A 26,913-nucleotide genomic window follows, 5' to 3' on the forward strand; every position below is an offset into this window, starting at 1 on the left:
ATAAAAGGATCTCAGGGTCTCTTACTATTAACTGGTGTGGTAAGAATCTGGACATGAAAAGTTAAGATATTTGCCTGAAAACTTCAGGAGAAAACAGGTATATTGTTTAGTACTTAAGGTATCATCTAATTAGCAATTACAAACCTGTTCATCTAATTAGCAATTACAAACCTGTTACTTTTCAGAATAGTACAAAAGAGTTAGGGACAGAAGAAGCCTGTACTGTACTATTTTTACATAACAAGTATTTGCTTCATACCTCCTTCCATTTTGTCTCATTAACTTCTTTGTACTGCAATTCATACTCCAGAGTAATCCATCCCTTCTGAACATCTGCTGTTGGTGGTGGATCCCATCTTACTTGGATATCCCCATGGATCCCAGTCTGACTAGTATTTAGCAGAGTCCAGTTAAGGTGGACAGGGGGATCAGGTAGTACTGTTTAAACAGAGTATTTGGAATAAAACAGCCAGTTTTCAATGTGAAATGACCATTCTTGCTACACACTGCTAAATGATTTCAGGACTTAACAAGCATCTTAATCACACATATGCTGATTAGCTTCTATGAATTAATGATAAAGTAACTAAAAGCTTAATAATAAGACAACATCCTGCCATTGGAGGCAGACATGCTCAGTGAAAATSTTATTCAAATGACTAATAAAGACTTAGACTATATTACCTATTACACCTTATTTTCCAATAGCAGCTTATAAACCACTGAGACATTATCAACTATCCATCAAAAATTAAAACTGTAAATTTAAAGTTCTGATTATGAATAGAAATGTTCCTTGCAGGAATAATGTGGTAATTACAGGTGTGTATAGCACTGATCTGAACAAACAGTAACATCCAGAAAGTCAAAGTACAGCCACAATTCATATGGCAATAAATACAAGCTCTAGCTTAGAAGTGCTAGGCACGCTGATTCTGCAGACTAGTGCTGATTTGGGGGAAAACAAAACAAAACAAAACTTATTTGCTAAAAGAACTTTACAGAATCAAGATTTAGTGACACWTTGTTGCTCACAGAGAACAAGGTGAGCAGTGTCCATTAGGAAGGGCTGCGACTGAAAGCAAACTCGTCTGCATATGTTGCATATATTTGAGTGACCACTGCTTTCATGAAGAGAAACTACAGATTTACTTCTATCCTTCTAACATTCTATCACCCTAGGTAAGACTTTCTGGTGTGGCTCACATTACATGTGTTATAAAACCAAATCCTTTTCTATATATTATGATTTTTAAAGCTAACCTTCCCATGAGGGAAGTATGAACGATAAGAAAGCTGAGAGAACCATGCCTATTGTGKTAAAAATATATAGAATTAAAATGCAAAATGGAAACATACCTATCTCATCAACACTGAAACATTTTTCATCAAATACTTCATCTTTATTGGCAAGCTTAACACAATATGGTATCCAAATAGAGGTGTAAGACGTGTTGAAATAACAGCTATTCTCTCCTGCAGTGATATAATCAGGACATTCTTTCCAGTCGTCATCATTCCTAGAATGACAATAGACACATAATACAAATGAGAGAGAGATTTACAGATTTCATAAGATACAAATTATAGACGTTACAAGACACACTGTTGATAAGTCACAACTTGTATGGAAGTGAGAAATATATGTCATTGTGATTGCTTATTGTGATTTACAAAGAAGCCAAACCATTATCCAAGCTGCCTGTATAGATGCACCTGGGTTCTCATGAACCTCAGYGGAATTTCCATGGTTTGGGTGGCTCTAATGGTTCACACGGACAAGTGCCTGAGGATGAATGCGGCCAGAGGCCCGGCACAAACCCATGCCAGGAAAGAGAAATACTGGGGATACCAGACTTCTAAGACACGGGCTTGGAACTACTAGTGAAGAAACTAATGGTGGTTTTTTTTTTTTTTCCATTTCAATTTTGTTCAGAAATTCACATTATTTGCAAATTACAAAACTGCAACAGGAATATCATATTCATACGAATCATTWCACCTCCTTAAGGTGAGGTGAAATCTCACCTTAATCTCACCTTAAGGTGAGGTCAAATCTCACCTAAATCCCAAATTATCTTCAATTAAAGCAAAATAGGAAGGACCARATTGTTAGAAATATCCTATAGGAAAAATGACAGATGTTTACTCATGTTTCTAAAATCACATTAGAAAAACAAACCTTGCTGTGAATAGTCCTGCTGCTGCTGCTGTTCATCTCTAGCACTACTCTCACATTAAGTAGATTGAATCTTTACAAACATGCTGTTAGATGCTTCCTGGAGAAATAACAGTCTTGTTCTTTAAAAAAAATGTAACAAAAAAGTCTTTTCCTACTAAGAGCCACTCAAGCTACACAAGAGGATGAGGATGAAACAGAGTTATGGCAAGTGGAGCCTTTAATATTTGAGTGGCTGTTTAAGAACCAAAATTTGAAATGCAGATGCTACATAACCTGAGAAAAGAGCTTTCATGCCACTAGGCATAGGTTTTGCTCTCACCCAGTGAGGCTGGATGAGCACCCGATGAAGGTGTAATGAGATAATATCCCCTGTGCTATGTTTGATACTCAGTTACGTGATACAGTTGTGGCCCAAGCCTTAAATGATGTTTGCACATTAAAACAGAAATATTTTCGAAGCAGATGTTCAGTTCACACCTTTTATCACAGTATACTTATGTCTGGGGCAAAGATAAAATATCTGATCTGTTCCACCTATGTGGCACTGCTTATCGCAGCTTAATTAATTTTTAAAGTTTGCACTCTCTTGGTCCTTGCTGCTGACAACTGCCAGCTAATCATTTACATCGAAACACTGRTTTTTACCTTGAATCCCTGTATTTCTGAAAGGTCCAGGGAAACTAAAGCCTTACTATTAAGCTTAAGTTTCCTAAGCAAATGTATCATCTCTAGTGGAAAGTTTAAGAAGATATATGAAAACCTATACATTATTTGGAACATAAATTCCCTTTAACCTCCAGTTCATGTGCACAGGAGATTTCTATCCTTAACAGCTAGTACTGGCAATGTGAATGTCCTCTTTCAGACTACTCACTTGAACACCTGAAAATTACAGATGCTTAAGTGAAATGCSAATCTAAGTTATTTAATTCAAAAGGACTCTATAAAACATTAACCCCAGTCTCAGAGCAGATCTTCCAGACATACACATTCAGAATTTAAGCTAGCATTTGATCAATGAGGCTTACATAAAACTAACAGAAAAATTTGAGAAGAACTTGGATCCAAAATCCACTTACAGACTGCAGAGACATAATGAATCTCACAGCTACATGTTAGGTTGATCAGAAATAAACTGAAAATCCATACTAAAACTCTCTCCCTAAGCCATACAGTGTCCAAATTTGTATTCTGCAACACAGATCTGTATTTATTAAGAAAGTTTTCTTAATTATCTCCCAACTAACACTGKTCACTCCAAGAGGCTTTATAACTAACAAAGAACTGTAACATTGAAAAATAAGCATTTAAAACACAATTTTATGCCCTTAAAAAACAGTATGGTTCATTTCATAGCACGAAAGCAATGCAATAACAGGCATATCTAAATATATGACTCCTCCCTTTCTTTTTCCATTTTATTTACCTTTTCATATACAACAGCTGTATTGTTCCAGGAGAAGTTAGATTATAGACATTTCCATCGGTCCAATAACATGAAAACGTCTCCAGTTCAGGTGATCTGCACTTGCTGATTTGGGGCCACCGCAGAAGTTCTGTCACAAAAAAAATGGCAGGGGTCAGAATGAGACTTAAATATATTAAAAAGACTATCACACTGTTAAAATGGAACTTGCCGTTTTTATGAGCAATTAACTTTTTCTTTCAATCGCTTATGTACAATGAGGTAAGATTTAAAGTCCTGTTACACACATATATCATATATGTATACATCTAGTTGACGATCCCTGTAAATGACGAAATAGCAAGAAAGGAAAAAAGCTATTATGCAGTGTGGAAATTTTGGTATCGCAGCCACATACACCCAGTGTGGATACCCCAACACAGTGGCTGTAGTTCAGTACAGACACAGCCGAACTAGCCCAGAACTTGCTTTGAAGCACCGTGCTACTCTAGAGCTCACCATTAAACTAACTACAACCTCAATATTTACCCAGCTGAGCAGTTTTGCAATGTGACCAGGCACTGCGGGGCTAAGGGTGCAGCTACCTTGAACTGCGCTCAGGTTTGCTGCACAGTGTGTAGATACAACCTTGCTCTAGGAGAGATAAGGGCAGCTCTGAGCATGTGCCTGCCCTGCCACATGTTGCTTTTTCTGTTCATTATTTCTCTTCTTTGTCAAAACTGAAAGGACCTACGACTGTGAAAGGGCAGGTACAATTTGTCAACCTGGTTGATTAGTCAACAGAAGCTGTGGGTATGATTAACTGTTTCCAAAATAAACACCCACCTTCTTCCTGATTTTAATGGTCCAASGGTTGAACGAAGCAGTCATCCAAAAATACCAACATTTCCTATTTAGACTCTGACGATTTCCATGGGGARACCACATGAATGTGGAAGTGGCTACCTCCTTTCACCAGCTAGCTGCGAAATATGATCATTTGCTAAGAAAATGTCCCAGGCACCTAAAATTTTGGTACAGGATGGGTATTTATGAAAAGCGGAATGATCCCTGGACAGTGAGGAAGACAACACTGCTGAGTTGTGCATGGGAAGTTCTTTGCAAATATTTTTGCAATGTCCCAACTGAAAATACCTGGTACAAAATATCAGACATTGAACACTGAAGAAAGTATCCACCCAATACAGGTGCTGCTGCCCATGCATGAGGAKTCCTGCATGTGGAGTTTACAGCACATTGACTCTTTAGTTAAGGCTTACACAGACTACAGACACTAAATGACAGAGCAGGTTGTTCTTTAGTTTATGGCTCCAACTGTCCCRTCTACATTCCACACTGCCAACCCGTTACTGAAACTAACAGTAACTAATACGTGAATACTTTGACCTTCTGATTCGCTCGCCTGTATCATTGCCTCATTTAACACGTTGGACATTGAACAAGGACCGAACAGAATTACGTAAGTAAGAGATTTTGCAAGTTTGTCAGCTAAACCAAAAAAGTATTTAAGTTTTTTTTCTTAACTTAAAATAACTGATGTTTGTTTCAAAGACTTAGGATTTTTACTATTCCTTAGCTAGAAAATTGACTTTTACTGAACTTTAAAAAAATCTGTTTTTTTTTAATTAAAAAAAGAAGTGAAATGTTGCAACAAATCAACAAATGGAAAGATCAAATTGTTCTTTTCCAAAAAAAAAAAAAACAAAAAAAAACAAAAAAAACAAAAACATTTTGAGTATAGCACGTTGTTTTGTTTGGTAGGGCATTCAGTGTTTGACAGATTAGGCCTAAAATCCCTAAATACTTTGTGCTGACATTGAGCTAAACTTTAAAAATGTTCACATCAGTCTTCAAATCAATTTTTATCTGGTAAAACACACATTCATACTCCTGTAATATACTGCCAGAAGAAAATGGAATAAAAGACACAAGAGCACTACTGTATTTTTCATTTTTAAAATTCATGAGGCTCCAGCTTTCAAACTTTACCTTTCTTTTCTATTTAATAGAAAACCAAACCCTTGTTTAAAAACAAAAGGAAGAAGAAGAAATGAAATTTTGTGCACCTACTTCGGAGACATGAGTAAAACTGCCTCAACTGCCTCAAYACCTATAATCAAGAAGAGTCTCTCTCTCCTTCTATAAAGAGATAATGTGCATGGAAATATATGTTATGGTTTTTCCTGTTTCTATCCTCGACTGTAGCAAGAAAATCAAGAACAAATACAGACCATTTCACTAAAACAGGTAAGAACTTAAGAAAATAAATTACTGAAAAAAGCCTCCTAAATTAGAATATTTTTATTGATGCTTGCACTGTATTTGTAACCAGGACATGAAATACTTAAGGTCCATGCTGATCCTCATCTCCAGGTGTAAATAAAATCACACAATCACTTCTTAACAGGACRTAACATGATATAACATGAATAACAGCTGAAATCAAACTTCATTTATACTTTGAGAGACTGAGTARGAGTTCAGATATCTTAGCAGTGAACCCAGTTGAACTCATAAGCTTTATATATAAGCAAAATTAAGGTCTATAGAATACATAAAATCTTCTGGAAAAAATGGATTATAAAGCAGGCAGGATTAGTATCAGTTACAATGGACAGGATTAGGACTTCACACGGAATACAGATTAAGATGTGGTTCCCAATACCCTAACTTTAGAGGAAAGTATTTCTAAGGACACAGATGTCTACTTTCTCYTGAGAAGATTCTGATTAATAATTTGTACTTTTGTATCTCATRACTATTTCCATTTGTAAGGAAAAGTACCTTCTGATTATTTCCAATCTGTGTGCGCCAAATTTTTAACTTTCAAAACAGCAGGTCTTTGTGATGTACTGGAGGAAACTTCCGTCAAATTGATTTGTTTAATGCTTGGCCCCTTTGGGGTAGATATCCTGAATTCTGTATTCCCCCCAAAATCAATTATGAACATTTTACAGGACCTTGTGTGAGCTCCATCTCCTGAACAAACTGTACCAGAATGTGATAAATGAACACAATAGCTCAGTGGAATGCAGTTAGGCATAAAAGCAGCAAGCTACTGAAATAAAGGCTGTCAAACTGAGATTTAAAATAGACTAGAAAAGCAAAACAAAACATGGATGCATATTTGCTCCTTTTCTACCTCACCAAATAAATTCTGGTCAGATTGACATGAATGTAAACAAGCACTGCTTTCAAGACACTGCATATGGGGGTAGTTTGTAATCTCTTATACTTGGCTAAATATTCAGATTTGATGGCAGCAAATATGGAAAACGACTAAGAAAATCTGTGGCTTCTAGTATGACTGCTGAGAAGGTTTGGTAGAAAAGTTTGAAAGGAAAGTGAGTTGGGTTCAGTGGAAGGCAAAATGTTACACAACCAAAACCATGCTGCAGGAAGGAAAATCTCTTCCCATTCTGCATTCATTTTGTTATGACCACAGATTAGCTATGGTCTAAATTCTGGCTCGACTTGAAAAAACTGTGCCAACACAGTAGCTAAAACAATAGTGCAGTTTACAAAAAGAATCAGGAATGCAGATGCGCCATCTCCTTTCATTTGTCCGTAGGTCATCAGCCTGCACTTTTCCATTAAGTGTGCTTTCAATGCTATATTTAATCATTAAAAACAGAATACTGTGGCTGCAGTTTACAGAAATTATTTCTTAGATGGGCTGTGAAACTAAAAAAGTCTTAAAGACAGGCTGGAGTTCTCCCAATGCTAACTTTTCTACAAATGAATTTTCTTTCAGGTCTATCCTAGGTAGTGTTTTATTTAAAATTCCAGCTCACAAAATCAGCCTTCAAAGGGAGCAGGTCATGAGTGTAGAACAGCAGTTGTTAATTAATTCTCACCTTTGGGAAAGCCCTACGGCCCTCATGAGTTCTAAGGGCTTGTCAAGAACAACAGCAGTGTGGTGCAAGAGTCACAAAGAAACATCTCCTACTAGTATGGTGTGCGTAAATCCATAAGGATACCAGGAAAAAAAATCAAGGTAACTTGATTAGTAAGCTAACTTAATCAGTAAATTGTGGTTGTGATTGTGGTAATTTTAAAAGGTTTTGGTAAAATTGACAGGTACCACAACTTAAAACTATCCAACTTAGAACAAACTTATACTTAAAATAACATGTACTAATATAGACATTAATGACAGAGGAACCTTATGTAACAGTATATATCTTCCAATGATCAACTCCCAAAGCATACACAGTGCATCACTGGTACTGCATAATAGAGAAGGATGGAAAAGTAGCGGAGCTACATCTAAAATTGGTAACAGTTATGAGAAATTGGAGTGTTGTTTGCTGCAGCTCAAATTTGTACATTCTGTCAATTAGGATCTGCTCCTGAATCCACTAAGCTCAATAAAGGCTGGGCAATTTATTTTAGTAAGAGCTTCATAATTTCAATTAGTGGTACCAGGAAGTTCTGATTCTTTCAAATTGCACAGCAAAATGGACAACGTTTGCTGTCAGTGGATGACGTTTTTAGGTACAGTCTAGTACTAATATATTAACACACAAAAGGCACATGGGAAGTGGGATGCAGCCAGCGGAGACTGCAGCACTTCCTGATCAGATGCTTCCCGATTATGTTCTTGCCACAAAGGGCAGTAGCAAAGTGTTGGAACAATTCTGCAGGAAAAAATAAGAAGAATTTCTTTCATATCAGTAGTGAGTGAGATCCTTTTACATAATGTAATTGAAAGAAAGTGAAATTTAGCAACTCTAAAATAGATGCTGTATTGCTATGTGAGTTAAAGAGTGTATTTTGCCTATGGCATTAGTCTAAATATTGCAATAGTTCTTAATAAAACCAATGCTCAGCTTCCTGAGGTTTGCCTACAAGAGTAGTCATTATGTTTTAACCACTGCATTAAGTCTCTTTCAGTGATTGCTATTTAGAGCAATGATAAATCAGCATCCCTGTAWAATAGACAGGAGCTGGGCACAGAGTTTTGCAGAATGCTAGAAATAATTTTTAACAACTTTGCAAAAAAAAAAAAAAGTTTGGTAACACCAAGAGGCAATGGACCTCTTGGTCCATTCTCTTTCAAATGAAACTTCTTTTTGTCTGTGTGAGACTGTAAGTTACTTCTTCACTGATCACATCTTATGTGCTCATRCGCTCATATGCTCACATATACATGCTCAAAATGCAATTACATTTTCAAGAAAGCATATATAAAATGATCATTGCTTTTATTGCTAACTATCATTATGGATGTCCAATATTGCACTGAAATTTTACAATTATATGCATGTGAAAGCCATGAAAAGGCACATCATGACAGCCTTGGCTAAACCTGACTGCTTGCTTTGTTTTCACATTAGCCTGTGTTTCCTACAAGAGGAGGCTGCGCAGAGGGGCAGTTTGACAGCTCTGGAATGAGCATTCACACACGATACGGATGTTCTGGCCTGACTTCAGGAAAAGGGGTCGTCCAGTCTGGAGCTCCAGGAGCAATTCAGAAGCACCCGGTGAGCGAGGGAAGCGCTGCCCGCTGCGGCCGCAGCGCCCGCGCCAGATGTGCGTGCCAGATGCACTGCAGCAAAGCTGCGTGAGGTGGCAGCAGACAGTTACACAGGAGGGTCAGGAAAGCAAGGAGCAGAARTGCCAGCGGGGGAACAATATGGAGAGCGTTTTCACAAAACCAAAGTTTAAGCTAACATGGGTGGTGGAAATGGAGGGGAGCAAAAGCATGGAATACAACATAAAGAAGGGCAAAGAAGAAAGAAAAAAGATGGAAAAAAAGGAAGGTATACTTTAAAAAAAAAAAAAACAGGAGAGGAGACAGGATGAGAGAGAAGAAACAACACTGGTAACTTGAAAATGAAATGCTAAGGTGGCAAAAATGCAATCACATTGATGTGCGGTTTAAATAGTAATGATGACAAATACTTGATCTAGTATGCACATATCCTAATACATAGAGAAGAAATTGCATATTTCAGAGATGACCAAAACAGTGAGTGGGTGAGAGAAGAGGCTAGCAAGCAGGCAAGGAAACAGTACGAATACGAGGAAACAGTAACTAAAGAAATAGTACAATGCACCTCTATTTTAAGGACATTTGCAGAATAATGACAACTCAACAGAAGCATTGGAGTCTTCCTTACAAATATAGCAAGATTTCCATGAATAGGTTCAGTAGAATTCACACTCCATAAAAGCAGGGCCACGGATTTGCCAGGTTCCATTAGACAAGACGCAGCTGTGTATTATCAATTATTGATGACACTAAATCCCCAACTCCATATTTCATCATCCAAACACTCCTTGTTATGCACAAACCCATCCTAATGTTTCTTGTTATTTATTTCCACTCCACACCCTTGTTACGTTTGAGTGAAGTAACTCATGAAGATACTGGCCCTCAATCTGTGCTTGTTCTTGACCTTTGCTGCTTCTAATTCACACTGCCAATCTGAGACCAGGACTATATGTAAATTCTTGAACTTGTTGYTGCTGCTTCAGGCTACTTGTGGTTTCTGTTGATTTTAACCTTTTTCAAGATAACAGCTGCCTGTATTGTGGGAAATAACACTTGCATATAATACTTAAAAAAATTCTACTCTGTATTCTGTAGAGACTTGAATGAGATGCAATCTCAATGATCTCTATTACACAAAACGCAAAGTGCTGGAATTTGGTGGTGTTTTTTAGCCAATAGAAAAGGAAAAAATGTCAGTTTTGACTGTCTTTAAATGTATTTGGAGGAAATTCCCTGCAGCAATCTTCTTCAGTACAGAGAGATGTTCCTTTTTACGGTCAACATATTATCAGTGCAAAAACTAGGAAAAGAAAAAAAATCCAGAGGACCATTTTTAACTCTCCACATCTCAAGTGCAACTCCAAAGCGCACGAGTGACCTGACATCTAGAGACTGCTCTGAGAAGTCGTGCTACGAGATTCACCCCTTACAACAATGGGGCATCGACAGAAGAAGAAGAAGAAGGAAAAAAAGACCTCTTTGGGGATTTAGTTGTCATACTCTGATCAATTTTAATAACCAAAGTCTATGGGTTTTTTTTTGTTTTTTTTTTTTTATTTCATGGTGCAAAAAGCCCAAGTTCCTCTTTGCACAGAGACTGAGAAAAAGACAGTGGCTTACATGGTATTTTCACTTTTTTTTTTTTTTTTTTTCCCTTCCCTGAATCTTGGCCATAATAATTTTCTTTGGGTCACAGAGAAGACTGCATCAATTTGAGTTTTAGAACTTTCTGGCATAAACTATTTCTCCTGTGCTTTTTGGAGTCTCTGATTTATTGCTGCAGCCAGGATGTTTATTTGTTCAGCAATTCAGAGCTTTATTATTGCAATGAATCATAAGCTATGAGTTACCAACTTCAATGAAATTTAAAAAACAAACTAGAGAAGAAGAAAGTATTGTCTTCTACTCAGTTTATCCTCAGACTTAGTAAGAACCTGAAACTTTGTAGTTTTGCATTTTTCTTGTAAGAGCATCCTTTTTTAAAATGGTTTTCAAAAGGAACGCTACTTTGATACATTTTGTCCCACCATTTATGTAGAGTTATTACAGATTTATTATATATAATGTATTATATATAATATAATAAATATATGTTCAAATATAGAAATATTTCCCTGTAATAGTATTTCTAAAGCAATAATCTTTTTTTCCTCTCACTTTTAATGGTCTGAAATGAAAGCAATAATGTGATACATCATGTAAAAAAACTGCTAAATTAACAGACAAATTTTCCTTGAAACAACCACCACAGCAATAACAACCAAAGTATCAAGCTGCGCTCAAGAACGTGACTAGTCCTATATGTTCTGGATCCCAGCTGGACTCTTGCATAAGAAAGGAAATATATGCGACACGTAAATTTACAAACATGGAGCATCTGATGTTCTGCCCAAAATAGGAAAATTGCTGAGCTGGATACATTTTAACTCGCTGCGAAACTCAAGATGATGTAAATACCAAAAGAGAAAGAAGTCATGACGATGACATTAGGCAGATGGAATTACACGACGAGAAAAACAAACCCTGGAGGAGCAGCGTCCGTTTAACACTCGGATGAACAAAGAAGCAGAGAACACACAAACAAGGAGGATTCATGACTCAGAGGGGAGCAGAACTTAACAGAATAATACATATTTTCCCTCAGTTTTCATTTCTGCAGTCTGGCAGTGGGCCTGAAGGGGTTCTCTGGCCGCCGGCAGTGCGAGCGGCGCGAAGCTGCGCGCCCCGCTTCACCCCGCGCGATGCGCACGCACAAGGACTTGGACAAAACCATCACATTCAAGAGCACAGYGGACAGATTTATGAAGGAAATCTCAATTTTTTTCTGACCGACCGCCAAAAATGATTTAAGTTTTAGGTATCCTCTGCTGAACTTAGCTTTCTCTAACAAGCACTGCCTTTTTGTGAGGGCTGAGTGGTGCCTGCCTGGTGTCCAGGGCTTCAGCTGAGCAGGAATTGCTGAGAAAGGCAGGGAGAGGCTGCTCCTCTCCGCACTTGAAATGCACTCGAGCTCACGGAATTAAAGACCAGTCGGGTTGTAAGAGGTCAAGTTGGATCACTGCAAAAATGGTTTTTCTCACTTGGCTTGTCTCCTGCCTTCCTCCGATGTCTTTTCACAAACACAAATAAACACAGGAGGAGTGCAGGGGGAAGCCCTCTTTTTTTTTTTCTCTTTTCCTTTTCAAAACACAGCCATTTTCTCACCCGCCAAAACAAAGCACAAACATTCAGGTTATCTAAAGACCAGTTTGAGTATCCACAGTTCCTGGTTCCACACCAGTCCTCAGTCCTCATGCCTAAGACAACTCCATTTCTGACAAAAACACATACTGTGCCAAGGAGGGACTCACTCCCAGGGCCTGAGTGACACTGATGCAGAAGCAATACAGCACTCATTATTTATTTAGATTAAAAAAAAAGAAAGAAAAAGATTAATAGGCACTGTCAATAAACATACACCCAAAGATTCGTTAAAACACAAACACAAGTCTGTCAAAACACAAGTCTGTCAAAAAATGCTCTTCAATATAATCCATAATGATAATTGCTTCTCCTCTSTATTACGCTTACCTAGACACACTTAAGGTCAGCAGGTTCTGGTCRTTAACATACAGTAAGTAAGTGCATTGTACATTGCTTCATTCAAGCTGTCATTCAAGCAATAGCACATAATTACCCTAAAATTATTATGCCAWGTGCATATTTCTGCATTTTGCAGTAGTAAAACAGGGAAAACATTAGAAGAACCCCAGCAGAGCTTAGAAAGTGGGAAGGAAGAACAAAGTATAAAGGATTACTCAGGAATTCCCAGTATCCAAATCTTGCTCCAGTGTCTCAGCACTGTGTTGCTGGTCAGTTAGGAAACTCCATTTATACTGAGGTTTCTAACTGCAGGTACTGCTGTTAACCATTACTGTATCTGCTATTGACTGACACTGGGTATTACAGCTAGATAAACCTTCCCACCTTCAGCCCCTGTAAGTCTGGAAAGCTTTAAGGCCAATATTGCAGGATCCTCCATCACTGACGGTGATCACAGGTCACCTTGCTTCTGGTCCAGCTTCTCTGGTTCTCTTCATTTTTGACTCATTATCTCTGCAAGTATTTTGTGKGTATCAATAAAAGCAACATTTAAGACAGCGGCTACTCCACTGACTTTGCTCCAACATGTAATGGAAAATACGGCTTACAACAGCCCACAGATCACTTGGTTGTATTTAGCCAGATTTATGCATTTTGACTGTCGTTTTAGCAGCTATGATTCCGTCTGGACCCCTGCACAGGAACAGACAGAGGCTTCTCCTCAGGTCTTAAGAATAACGTTACAGGTGCACCATTTTCTCTGCTACAATCACAAGCTATAATTATGCAAAAGGACCAAAACTTATGCCATATATAAAGGACATGTGATTAAGTGATTCATTCAGTGTCTCTACAGGGAATCAGAAAAAGTACCTGAAGCCAGGAGGCTTTATCTTTAAGCACACTTTCTTAGCAATAGGTAGAAATAGTAAAGAGGATGGAAATTAAAGTGAAAAGTATCACCGAGTCACACAATGACACCTCCATTTATTTCAAAAAAAACCCATTTTATTTCTGAAGTGTAAGAAAGAAACAAAAGCAAGTCCAGACCCAATTTAATTTTGGGTAGAAAATTATTATCTAATTGCCTATATAGACTTATTTTTGGCAGGTTCCCTGTTATTTTGCAGGTTGATAGTTTTATGATTAAGAAGTATAAAAAGAGCTCTTAAGAAGAGTTCTCAARAAGACTTTAAAGAGCTCTTAAAAATTATTCACATTTTCATTTTTATTATGCCATTTCTGAGGGATCACTGGATTTTGTAAAAATTACACCTAATCCTTGCTTATCATACTGTCTCAGATTCTTTAAGCAAATGCTAAATCTTGAAGGCCCTCCAAAGACAACGTAAATTTGGAAAAGGGAGATGATTATAGAGTGGACCCAGTTTTAACTGAGTTTCTTGGAGACAGTTTCAGAATCTGCACCTTGAGATTCACAGTGCTGAAGCCCCAATCTAACCTTTAAATGTGCCTAGGTTTTCAGTCACTAAAGATGAAATAGGAACTAGAAAAGCCAAGAATAAGTAGGTGGAAATAGGCAGCAGAAAAGGAAAAAAKAGCAACAAAAAAGGCAGACAGAAAGAAAAACAAGGCTATCATCGGTAAACCATAAAGATACTTATAACTGAAGGTACTTGAAGATACCTACAGCTGAAGGTGCTTAAAGATACCTATAGCTGCTTGTTTTTAAACTTGTATTCCAGAAAGCAACTGCTGAAAAGATACTAAAAATGATGCTGCATGTTTGGATTGTTTATGCACTAGAGAGGTTTTTTGATGAGACGTGTTGGCAGAGCTGGCTGCAAACAGCAAATGGATACCAGTGATTTCCTGGGGACAGAAGAATTGACGGGTATATTTACATTGTCACTAAGCACTGCATGCCGCGTATTTGGTAGCGACAGCGAGACAGCAGAGTTACTGGAAAATCGAAACGCTAGCTTGGAGACTTTTATATGTAAAATATTCTGCTTTTTTCCCCTTGTTTAAATTTTGGGTTTAAACCTTTGCCTCGTTTTTGGGGCACTTTTCAGTGAGAACAATCTAGGAGAGTCGACGCTGTTTTCAAGCCTGGACAGTGTGAGGTGGCTCCGGAGAGCCACAAGAGCACGCATGGAAAACCGGCCAAGCCGCGGACGCCAGCTGTTCCCACTACCTTACTTGGTGAAAAAACCACTTCAGTGAGAATTTCACTGAGCGTCAGAGAGGCCAGAAGCTACGGCAGGAGATAAATTGAATATTTCCAAGAAAGAAAATAAGATTTCAGCAATATATATCTGGTCTGTGAGCGGGAATGGCCACACTGCAGGCACAGATACAGTTGTGGTTACCGCACTGAATTATATCTRTTCTTTTGTATTACAGCTGCATGCATCATTTATACTGGGTTTCAAAGAAATTAAAAAGTAAAAACTATACAAACTGGCATTTGTCTTAAGAAACTGCCTTGGCTTATACATTAGCTGCATAGAAGTAGATAAAAAAAATAATCTGGAAAAACTACTGGTTCTTTCAATTGATCCAGTCTTTGTGATTCTGCGTATCTACAAAATATTTTTTTAGTTAAAATAGACAAAAAAGAAAAAAAGAGCAAAACCTTTCCTGTGGAAGCTTGGCATTCAAGAAACACAAGGGTTAAACAAAAGCAAAGCGAAAATTCCAAAGATCTCAAAAGGCTCCTAACAGAGGAAAAAGGGTAGTGGCAAAGAAAAACTAACCAAAGTAAAGGATGCTGAGACTTATTTGCACCTACTGGAATGTCTGAGAAGACAATTCATCAATAAAACCTGCAGTATTTGCACTTCATCACTAACTTTGAGATTGGAACTCTCTTAAACAGTCTGATGGGTTTATAGCAGCAGTTAATGTTTAACTTTGTAGACAGTAAAAAAGCCCATTATCTCMTAAAACATTTGCAATAAAGAATCTAACACAAACTCAGCACCATTTCCATTAAAAAGTACCTCCTTAGGAGATACTCATTAATGCTGAGCACCAGTAACAGCTCTGGACTCTCCCCAGACCATCTGAAAGCTGAATTCAGCACTCCAAGCTTGGATGCTTTATGGCATCTCTAGAGAAAAAAAWTTCTTAACTTGCAATCCTGCTGGCTTTAGCAAGGCAAATATTGTATTATTAAGAACAGAACATGACCTATGGTCTGCAAATCTGAGTAGGAAATCTCTGAGCAAGCCTCGCATGTGATCTTCAGCACCCTYCTATTTCAGCCGGGCTAAACCTAGCACTAGAGCAGCCTCATGATTTTTTTTTTTTACCTCCTCTATGTAAAGTTTTTGCCTAAACTGCAATTTAAAAGGTAAAGTCCTCCCAGTATTTCACTATTTCCCACTGACTCTTTATTAAGGAAAGATTTGTCCCAAAATATCATAAAGAAATCTTCTGTGTGCGAATCCCATGATTTGTAACTTCAAGCAACTAACAAAAATCTGCTTCTTACTGGTGGAGCTTTAATGGTCACCACTTCCCAGCATTTCCTGTTTATCCATAGGTTATCCTGCCTKAGCCGCTTAGATTTGCCCTCCTGGATCATAAGCCTAGGGAGCCCATCTCGCTGGGATCTGTCTACTGTGCAACACTCCCTCTGCTATGGCAGTACCAGTCACACAAAGATCAATCCACCAGGGGAATATTCAAGTTAATGAGGGGCCATTTACTGCTCAAATCAGCATTCAAATCTCCCTCAGATATTTCAGTGTTGCTGTTCACCTTGCTTATGCCAAAGCAAGACAACATTATACTGAACAACGTGAGCCATTGTATGCTCATGATTCCTCCAGAAACAACCTGAAAACCAACTTCTGTTCTGCCTGAATAGGATATGGTTATTGTAACTAGTACAGCACCAACTCAGGTCTAAGACAATAGAAACTCAAATAATAGTAATTATTTTAGTGTGCTTTAATAGCTTCTGTTAGCTGGCAGATAATTTAAAAATAAATTTTAAAAAAATCACTAATTTAAGATACATTAAAACCCTGCATCTCTCCACCTGTTTCTATTTCTTCTGAAAAGACAAACAAAACATGCATCACATCTGTTAGTGTCCATAACACTCCTTAACAAATTAATCTTTACAGGAAAAAACAAAGAATTAAAATACATATCAGCTTAGTTAAAAAAAAAAAACAAACCAACAACAAAAAACAGACTCAGCATAGGAAACCATTAATGGATATATCTAAGTTATATTATTTGAGATCATTGTTTCTTCCTGAAAACAGCAGAGTAGGATAATAAATAAGARTGACTGACATGAAGAGAGAGGCCCCAGAGTTGAGATAGAAAATGCCTTCTGTATTTTTAAGGTTCTTCCTATGCTTCCCATCTTCCCAGGCAAAAGATGCTATGACTTTAGAGCTTGGGGAAAACAGAAGCGAAGAAACTTTGCCTTTATAACACTTTGTCTTTATATACTTTGCCTTTATAACAACGAACAGTTGCTTTTATAAAGAAAGATATGAAGGAATAACTGTGAAGAGAGAGGACAGCCTACAGAGTCATGCTGTGAAGAATCTCAGTCCTGACAATAATATTCAAGAAATCTATTTTCTCTGATGCCGCTCTCTACAACAGGGTGCTCTGAGCACATGCTGCTGCYTTCGAGCAATGCAAATGAAAGCTCCATAAGGCAAGTGCAATCCTCAGCTTGCACAGGCCTTGGTGACACTTACATGACCAGCAATGAGTTCTGGCTCTCATGTAGCCTCATGCAGCTCTAGCATTAGGCCTGGCTTCCAAGAGCCTCGTTTATATTGACCATACCCAGAGTTTTGCTACAAATGAAGGATCCAATGCTGTCACAAATTTGCTTAAAACATATAAAAACACATATTCCTTATCCACATATCTTATTCCCTGGAAGGGAATAAAATCTAGATTCAGCCCCTTGTCGTAATGTGCTGTGTGTCTAGCTGTAGAAATGAAGATGAAAGACAAAGCCTTTATCTGAKAAAAGTTTCTATGATTTGCATCTTCCACACATGAACTAATGGAGAGAAATTCATAACATTTGAACAATTTTGAAATTTTAAACAGCATCTCTGTATTAGCACTATGCCTGGTTCCAACAATCATAAGTGTATGTTAAAAAGTCGTAAGTAAGCTAGTTTATGAAATAAGAATAGCATATTTTACATAAGCTTAATACTTTGAGATGTGAAAAACTGAACTCTTTCACTCTTTCATATTTTATTTCTTCTCCCTCTAACCTGTTTAGTTAGAAATGGAAATGTCAAATTAACATTAAAAAGATGACTTCCAAAGCAGAAATTGTTCCAGCAAAACCTGGAACCAAGGAATATAGGAAATACTTATGCACACCTGTTCTTTTAAGATTTCCAGGCTCATTCATTTGTAGACCATTAAAGCATGAGCTAAGTATCCAAACTCAATCACAACATGTAAGAGGGAGAAAAAAGCAGTCAAGAGACTAAAGTTAAACTAGAAACCAGAACTCAAAAATCTCAGTTTTTCTTGGGACCTAATCTTTGCATTAATTATGGAAWGAAAGAATGCTGGAAGGTGAAAAGAGAAGGAAGAGTAAAGTGTTCACAAGACAGAACAGAGAACAGACATGTAAGATACTGGAAACATATCAAAACAAAGTATGTATCAGCAGTAGGTTTAGCAATCCCATCTGCTAGGGCTTCCTCATCCCTTCCTTAMTCCACTTACAGAATCTGGTATTCGTTTGCCTGATGTTAATTTATTCCTTTGGGCTCAAAATCTTAATATCAGATGCCTTCCTTTGATGGAAAACACCAGAGAAAGCACTCCAGTCAGTTCTGAGCAGCAGATTAAACAGTCAGCTCATGCTAAGTCATTATGGTGTTCCTCATTTTGAAAATAACTTTTAGGAGTATGGCATCTCCCTGTAGATATCTGCCCTAATCCCAATCTGCACCATAATGAGCACCTAAAGATGCCCAGATTTGCACTGGCCATCTCTGCACAGGCAGTAATTTCATCACATGATGCCCAGACAAACCTTCTACTTCTATTAAAGTGCCTCTGCTTATCCAATACTGCAGGTCAGTGTAGGTCTTGGTCTACTGGCAAGATGTTCACACTGTTATCTGAGCTGGGAAACCGAACCCAGGAGCGATCTCCTTTGGCATCCTGCAGGCACACAACGTGGTGGCACATGTTGTGAATTCCTAGGACAGTGGCAAAACGCTGACAGATTAATCTTCACCTGGCCTCAAAAAGTCCTGGCATGTCTCACCAAACTATAAATCAAACCTGTTTTTACAAGCTCTCTTCTTTTAGAAATCACCCAGCAAATATTTTGAGCTAAAATCAAGCAGGATCCTTTTTCTCATAAAGGTGCCTGAGTCCTTTTAAAGACAGTGTTAATGGAGGAGCTGACTGAAGTGTCAGTTGCTTCTGAAAAAAAGCAAATTTTAGAGCCTCTGGATGCACAGCACCACAAAGAAAAATCCTCTCTGGAGCTGCCTTGCAGAAGGTAAGCCCCAGAGGCATTGCCCAGCATCTATCAGCACTGCCAAAAACCTGYAAAACTTCCCCAAATTGCTGCCACCACACTCATCTGCAGGTGATGAGGCGCTCCATGCTCCCTTCTGCTCTAGCACAGTTGTGCAAGCTCATATCCAAGGGTGGAAACACCACTGGTGTGGAGARCAGCGTGGTGTGGAGTGCATGCATACGTATAGACAGCTAGGCTACAAGGCTACCAAAAAAAACCGTAGATTTTCTATGATTACACAAGCTACATCTTAGCATGGAAAGGAGACAGCTTTTCCGTGCTGTACACAGAGACCTACCATATCAAAAAGGCTATGGAAAAGATGAACTTTATTTACTTGATCGTTCACTGTCTCTTGCAATACAAAAACAAGGGGGCAACTGATGCAACTGGCAAGCAGCGGGGTCAAAAGGAACAAAAGGAACAAAACTATCATTTTTAGTTAAATTGTGAAACTCCTTATTATAGGACATTTAGAATCCTAAAATTTTAGGTAAGAAYTTCCATGAGGAAAATCATCAAGTTTACAGGGAAAAGATAGTTCAAAGGGAATTGCTGTCAAATCACCAYCTCTGACTCCAATTCCCCAAGACAAATGTCACTGGAAGATTGCAGACTGTTCAGAGGGAGGCTGAGTACACATTTGCTCTTGTCTTCTGCTCTGCTCCAGGGGTTCGGTAAGCACTAGTATTCTAGGTAGGATACTATACTAAATGGATTATAGGTCTTAYTGACATAGCTATTACTGTTTTTACAACCCCTTGGAAAGGAGAAGCCTGAAATTAAGATGGATACAAACTGATGGTACTTTAAGATAATTTTCCTACTGAAAAATCATTTACACATTACTTAAACAATCAGCTTGGCTTTGTTTAGCCCTGTCAGTGAATGAAATACTCAGATTTAACAAGATTTGTTATATAATGAGCTGTGATACAAAATTTCTTATTTTTCCTCCTGTTAGTCAAAAATGAATGAGTTAAATTCATGTCAGTCATAGATCTATGCAAATAAATTCTGCTTAGTTCTGCTATCTCATTTTATCTCTCCAAACATAAGTTACATATAACTTGTATACTGAGAGCTCAGAAGGAACGGTATGGCAAGAACAGTGTTAAATTCATGGTTTTGAAGGGTGTAAAGTCCTGCCTTGTTCTCCAGAACTTTATTCTAAGTCTTCTGTTTGTAAATGATGCCCTCTTAAGCTCCTGCACGTGCTACTATAAAAGCACAATGCTAGTAGTGCAACCAGGCATAAGGGGGGTCTAAACTTTTTTTATAATTACTATTATTTAAAAAAAAAAAAGTAGAATGTCAGAAGGAAGGAAACATTAAGCTGTAGGAAAAGGTAGCTTAATAAATCCCTTTTAATGTAGTAATTTAACACCAATAAAACTGCTAYGTCTATCATGCATATAAAACTCACTTATTTCTCACTCGCCAGAATATAACGCTCATGATGGTTTTTAGGTTGCTTCCCAGGCATAGCTCGGAAATGCAACAGTGACTAGAACAACTGAAAGTACAAATTATTTCCTGAACTTTTGCCATGTGATTATTCCACTGCTGAGCTCTTAACAGATAGGAAAAGATTTATATTGTTGAAAGGCCTCCTACCGCCACTACCAGGTTATGATTTTCTTTCCCCTTGTAAATCTGGCGGAGCCCTTCAAGCAGCAGTGATTCTCTCCAAGGCCTCTACACCACATCTGAAGACGAGGCAGCGCGTGCACGGCTGTGGGGAGCCCTCACAGATGACCCACCACGAGCACCACACAAGCCAAATAGCAGGGACCAGCAAAGGGAAGAGACCATCGCAGCTTGTAGCTCTGTAAGGCATCAAAGGAGCCTCAAATGCTTTCAAGCTCTGAAGAGTCAAATGTGCTGTGTCCTTTGTGAGGGGTCTGTGACCAGACTGGTTCACAGCACTCAGTGATACAGCGGTTAGAAAAAGTGATTAGTGGAATAACCCCAGAGCAAGGTCGACTTTCATACCTTTAAATGGGAACTGAGCACCCTTGGGGGCAGGCTCCGAGAAGGGCGAGTCAAATAACAGGCAATGTTGAGATTTGGTAGGTCCAGTTTTCAAAGGGAATGGCTTCAAGAAAGAAAGTGTGTGACAGGAGATCAGAGAACGAAAATCCCTTTCATGTTCCAGAGCTCTGAGGAGTTCAGCTTTTGTCCCTTAACTTAGCCACTGAAGTCCCTCCAGCTCTTTCCTTTTCATACCTTTCCCCCTTTCACTTCCTCTCTTTCCCTCACAGAGCTCTCTACTTCCACCAAGGACCTCCTTCAGTTCTGTTTTCTCATGTCCTTTTCCTTCCACCTCTATTTTCCTTTCTTCCTGATATCCAACCGTCTTTACCGATATTCCTGCAATCTTGAGATAACTGCATTTTCCCTGGTGGAATGCGGAAGTGTGTGATACGCTGTCACTGGACACACTGCCACTGTAAGAAGCTGCTGCTGGGTCCAGCTGACTGCTGCAGAATGACCAAGACCCAAACACAGTCCCAAGACAGCCCTCCTCCTTCTGCTGAGCACCAGAAGTTCCCAGCTCATTTTGTGAAGGGGAAGAGTGGAAACTGGCTAGTTCAGTTCAGCCCAGAGAAGATTTGCTAAGGGCTCTGCCTTACTATCTTGAAGTAGTACAATTTGGGCTCATTCAAGAATGATGCTGCATAATYCCACAGGGAACGGAAAGGTTTTTCCTGAGACAACGGCACAGAACTTGAACACCATATAAAGTAAGAAAATACAGTCTGTCCCTCATTTGTGCAAATTTTGTTTTGCAGTTTAAAATGGCCCACGAGAACTACAGACCTTCAGCACTTATTGCAGGGTGGTTAAAGACTGCAAAAATAATAGATCAAAAGAACTGCAGAAATCTCACAAAAGAGAAAGCACTAAATCCCTAAAATATTACAAAGCTCCCTCAAAACTGTTGCCACAGAATCCCTGTCATCCCTTTCTAAAAGCCTTGTATAATGAAGCTGCTGCAGCATTTTGCAATTTGTCGCACAGTTTATAAATGGATTTAGTTTTTGTCACTGGCATCCTGGCGAGAAACCTTTTGTTGACATAGATAATGGCAATTTCTTCTGTGGAAACCATCTTTTATGCTCACATCAAAGTTACACTGAAAAGTTACATTCTACTGCTTTTAGAGAGCTAGGTTATAAATTTAAATGTCAGGTTTACAACGGGCCCTAACCTAAGTGATTCCTATCACTTGCACCAAAAATACATATTCATTATGAAAAGAACAGAGAATGGGACTAATTCTACCATGCTTACTCATGATGAACAGCATGTACCTGGATAAATCACCCATGGAGCCATTCAGCAAATTAATTGTGGAACAGGCTTTTGGGATTAAAAGATGAGAAAAAAAMCATAACCAGTCAGTCACATTTTAACACCTTCATATGCAAATCTGCTGTGCTGGGCGACACTAAGGTTTGGTGCACTTCTGGTACATGGCCAAAATGAACTTCAGTCTCCAGCACGTTTACGTTTTCTGCTTTCTGCAGCTCTTATGTGTAACGGAAAAAAAGATGGATGTACGTAGGAAGAAAACATGTAAGAAATAGGGGCCAATCTTGGTGAACGCCAGCTCCAACACCACTGCCTGCCTGCATGCGAAAGGGCTCATTTGCTGGCTCTGCAGAGGTGGTTCAGACGTGCACCTCGCTGGTGAGATTTGCTGCTATTGAGCACGAAGCAGCAAACTGGTGAGCAGGGGGAAACTTTAGCTCTAATTCAGCCTCGGGAAGAGAGGAGGTTGTAGAGCTAACACACAGCGAATACCCAGCGAGCTGCTGCAGAGCTTGTCCTCTGCCAGCCCCAATGAAGCTCACCCAGCTCCGTGGGGACATGGGATGTGCTGCTCTGCACCATGTCCCTGGAAGCAGCGCTGCCCGTCTCTTGCTGTCACCCTACACAAGCTCTTGGTGCTTTGCAAGACGACCTGAGGCAGCACCCGCACGGTGCTACCAAAACAGCAGCACTTCATGCAGGCAGGACTGTCCCCCACCACACTGCAGCCAAGCTCCTTCTGCAGGACTGTCCGAGCACAAGGCACACGKGAAGCTTCTCCCCAAATGGGAAGAGGGTCATTCCACAAAGCAGTCCCAAAAGCATTCAAGGAAATAAGTAACAGATGGACACCTCTCTGGACCATCGAGACTCCTTTAATTCTGCTCTACAAAACAGTACAAATTCAACCCTTGCCCATTTCCCTTTCCCCCAGCTTAGCTCTTGTCCCCACGCAATTGGAATCTATTCCTTTCCCCACACAGCCCTGGCACCAGTGAGAGGGTCACTGAATGCACAGGCTTCCTGCTCTCGCTTCCAGGACTTGGCCATGTCCCAGCCCACAGCAGCTGGCTGGAGCTGCCGAGAGAAATTCTGCTTTGTCTCTGGGACAGAGCATGCTCAGACACCCGCCGTGGGCAGCACACACGGGCTCATTAGCACTAATTGCTAGAAAAAGCCTAAGTAAACTCCTGTCAGATCCTTTGGAAATTTTATCTACTAAATGTGTGGAAGTTTTTACTGAGAACACATGTGAAAATTTTAGAATTCCCMCGGGATTATCAGGATCTGAGTGCATTTTCGCAGACAAGATAAAAGGCAATTCCCTGGTGAGTTACAAGCTTCTGGGAACATTTCAGTAGGAAGAGTTGGGCAATCTTAATCACATATAGTATTAGCAGCACTTCCTACAGTCATTTTATTATCAATTAAATTAGAAATGCGGAGCAGCAAGTGAAGTTAGTCTAGGAAAAGCACAAAACAAGAGCAAAGTTCTCTTTCTCTGCAAGCTCCACCATGTGCTCTGCACAGAAACCCCATCAAACAGGAGTCTGTGCTACATAAAACATGCAATATCTTTGTATCTGCCCATTCCTTTAAACGCACCACAGGCAGGATCCTGCAGTGTCTGCGGGAAAAGCTCCAGGGAAGGAGCTTTTCTGCATGTCCAACTGGAACATCTTCTGGTGCAACCTGTGACCGCTGCCCCTTGGCACSTACCTCTGAGCAGTAACTGGCTCCTCTCCAAAACCGCCTGTAGCTRATGTAAAACCAAGCCGGTTTCTTCAGCTTCTCCTTGAACATCACCATCTCAGGGGCCCTCTGATGGACCCTCCAGCTTATCAATCCTTTCTGTAATTATTTATGAAGCTCGGTAGAGTGCACAATTCTGCAAGAACGTGCTGCTGACTTGACAACAGAAAAGATAAATATTGTGAGTATATATTACTCACAAGTATATTATATATTAAACTTCCTTATTCATTAGAGAAAATGACAGCTAGTGAAGTAGTAGATCTGGGCAGTAATTACCGCAGATTACCAGGTAGTTTTTACAGGAATACTCCACAATAAAGTTTTTTAAAAAAAGAGCTTATAGGAAGAACACAAGTATTAAAAAAAGAAATGGTTAATCATCTTCCACCCTTAATTCCTGCGTCTGAGCACTGGTCAGTTTGTTTGAACTTGTGTCTACAGAGAAGCTCTCCAAATTATCAACAAAATCTCTTGGGAAACAGCTACTGCAGAGAGCTGTTCCAGCAGACTGAGGGCAGTTAATTTATCCTGTAACCTTATTTTGCCAGATACAAAATACAGATARCATACACACAGAAAAGGGCTGATGGTTTTATGGGTCAGCTAGGCCACAGTCGCTCTCCCCAAGTCTGTCTCCTCCTCTTCCAGTATGCAGAACTCCCACAAAAAAACACAACAGGGAAAGCCGCGGCCGTACGTCAGCAGTTCGGTTATTCCCCAAGGAAAACAAAACCGATCCGTGAGGATGGTTCTTGCCATTGCATGAGCAGAGCTGCTGGCCGCGCTCCCACGTTCCCAACACCGAAACCGGTGTTAGTGGGCTTGGGGAAACGCAAGGCAAGATTTCCTGGAAACATCCCTCTTGCCCAGAAYGTTTTAGGACGGGGAATGGAAAGACCCACTGCATCTGGAAGGCTGCCAAAACGCTGCTCCGAGGTCCGCACGGCCACCCTCCTGCAYGGGAGTAGAAAACTCAGGAGGCATCGCTTACCCAGGAACAAGCAGTTCCTTCAAGCAACCTCGAGCACAGAAACCAACCCCACGATGTGCAGAACACCATGAACACAGAGGCAAGGGTGAAAAAGAAGTTAATGCAGGAGTCTTCGCATCTCTGCAGTGCTGCTTGATGTTAGTCATAAGCCACGACAGGTCCCACGCTGTCCCCTGGGTCATGCCACCATCAGGCTCACGCTGCGCAGCTTCCCCATTCCCGTGTGATCCTCCTCTTTGATTTTCCCCATGCTGCTATCTGCTCTATACTGCTGAGAAATCAATTAGCTCCCTGCCTGGGCTGCCAAGSGTAGGAGCGAGCTGTTTTGACAACACAGGCACAGAACGCTTTGAAGCATTTTGGTAGTACACAACAAAACAGCACAAGCTTTGATTTCATCCCAGCTTGGTTGGGAYGGAGAAAGTTTCATTCTTCAGGCTTGTTTAAGCAGAGAAATTAGTAGTTCTATTATTTTTCAGATATGTTTAGGAAGTCTTTGCATCTATGTAAATAGGATGATATATTTAATCTAATCTTAAATCAAAGCTTAAGACATTTACTGACTTCCCTATAGAGATAATCCAGGGTGAAGTACCCATTCAAGGCACTACACTCCTGTGTTCATTCATTACCCATAAAACTGATTTTAYTTCTCCAATTACATTTTGAAATACATGTTTATTCTTCCCCGCCCTGGACTGGGCTACAAAGGCTGGTAGGAACATGCTGGTGACTTCTGTATTTGTATATGCTGTCTGTCCAGTCTTTGAAGGACAGTCTGTAGTCCTGGCACTGAGAGCGACAGAGACCTTGCCAGGTAATTTCAAATATTTATCAACTCTACTACCAAAAAAGAAAAAAAAATATTTTGAGATTCAACATTATGAGGCATTCTAAATAAAGGGATAAATATCACTCAAGACTGGTGCAAGTAAATTTAAGTACTCAATAAATGTTTCATATTAAAAAAGATGCTTCTACTGTATATTTTATATACAAGCATTAAAAAATAATAACAATATAACAACAGCACTGCTGAAAGAACTTTTGCTTTTAATCGCCTCTGTTTTTTCATGTTCTTTTTATTGACATGTTTATATCCTCTTCCTTGGTATACAGTCAATTACTTTCTCCACAGTTGGCCTGCCTTTTCTACACAGCAATGCAACAGCAAGAGAAAAAACATGGAAAACGAATAYGAGCATATTATACTACTAAAAATGCCTATGCATTGGGAGGAAAAAAATGGAAATGCTTAAATGGATTTGGAAAAATCAGTTATGARGGTTCCTCAACTCCTGTGCAGCTCTGACACATGCAGATAGTAAACAGAAGATCTCTGCCAAAGAGAAACTGGGGTCAGATGCTTGTGTTTCAGCGTTACCTAAAGGCCCCTCGCAGCTGTCCCCTTGCCTGCCTCTTTATAGAGCAACTGCTGAACTCTCCGAACGAYTCCCTGCTGCAGCTTCACATATTTCTTTCCTCTCTGGCACTGCACCTTCTGGTATGATTTCCAAATGTCCTCTTGACATACGCCTGTGCACGTACTGCTGCATCTGCTACTAATTAGGGATGGATATTTAGCGTGGTTTGAAAAGGAGGCTGTTCAGCAAAGAATGAAAGACTGCAAGTTAAAAATACCTTTTCGGTC

At 39.5% G+C, this 26,913-nt stretch overlaps 1 protein-coding gene across 1 annotated transcript in view; it reads right to left on the reverse strand.

Annotated features, from left to right (window-relative positions):
* The window catches only part of GHR (growth hormone receptor), a 103,646-nt gene that overhangs the window by 10,651 nt on the left and 66,082 nt on the right, over positions 1-26,913 (reverse strand). Inside the window, exons 4-6 of the mRNA XM_026037715.1 lie at positions 3,609-3,738; positions 1,360-1,520; positions 260-438 (exon numbers count right to left, since the gene is read on the reverse strand). Of these exons, the coding sequence (XP_025893500.1) occupies positions 260-438; positions 1,360-1,520; positions 3,609-3,738 (470 nt within the window). The remainder of the gene's footprint in view (positions 1-259; positions 439-1,359; positions 1,521-3,608; positions 3,739-26,913) is intronic.

Source organism: Nothoprocta perdicaria, unplaced genomic scaffold, assembly GCF_003342845.1.
Source record: "Nothoprocta perdicaria isolate Ctin4 unplaced genomic scaffold, notPer1 scaffold_1, whole genome shotgun sequence".
Taxonomy (NCBI): domain Eukaryota; kingdom Metazoa; phylum Chordata; class Aves; order Tinamiformes; family Tinamidae; genus Nothoprocta; species Nothoprocta perdicaria.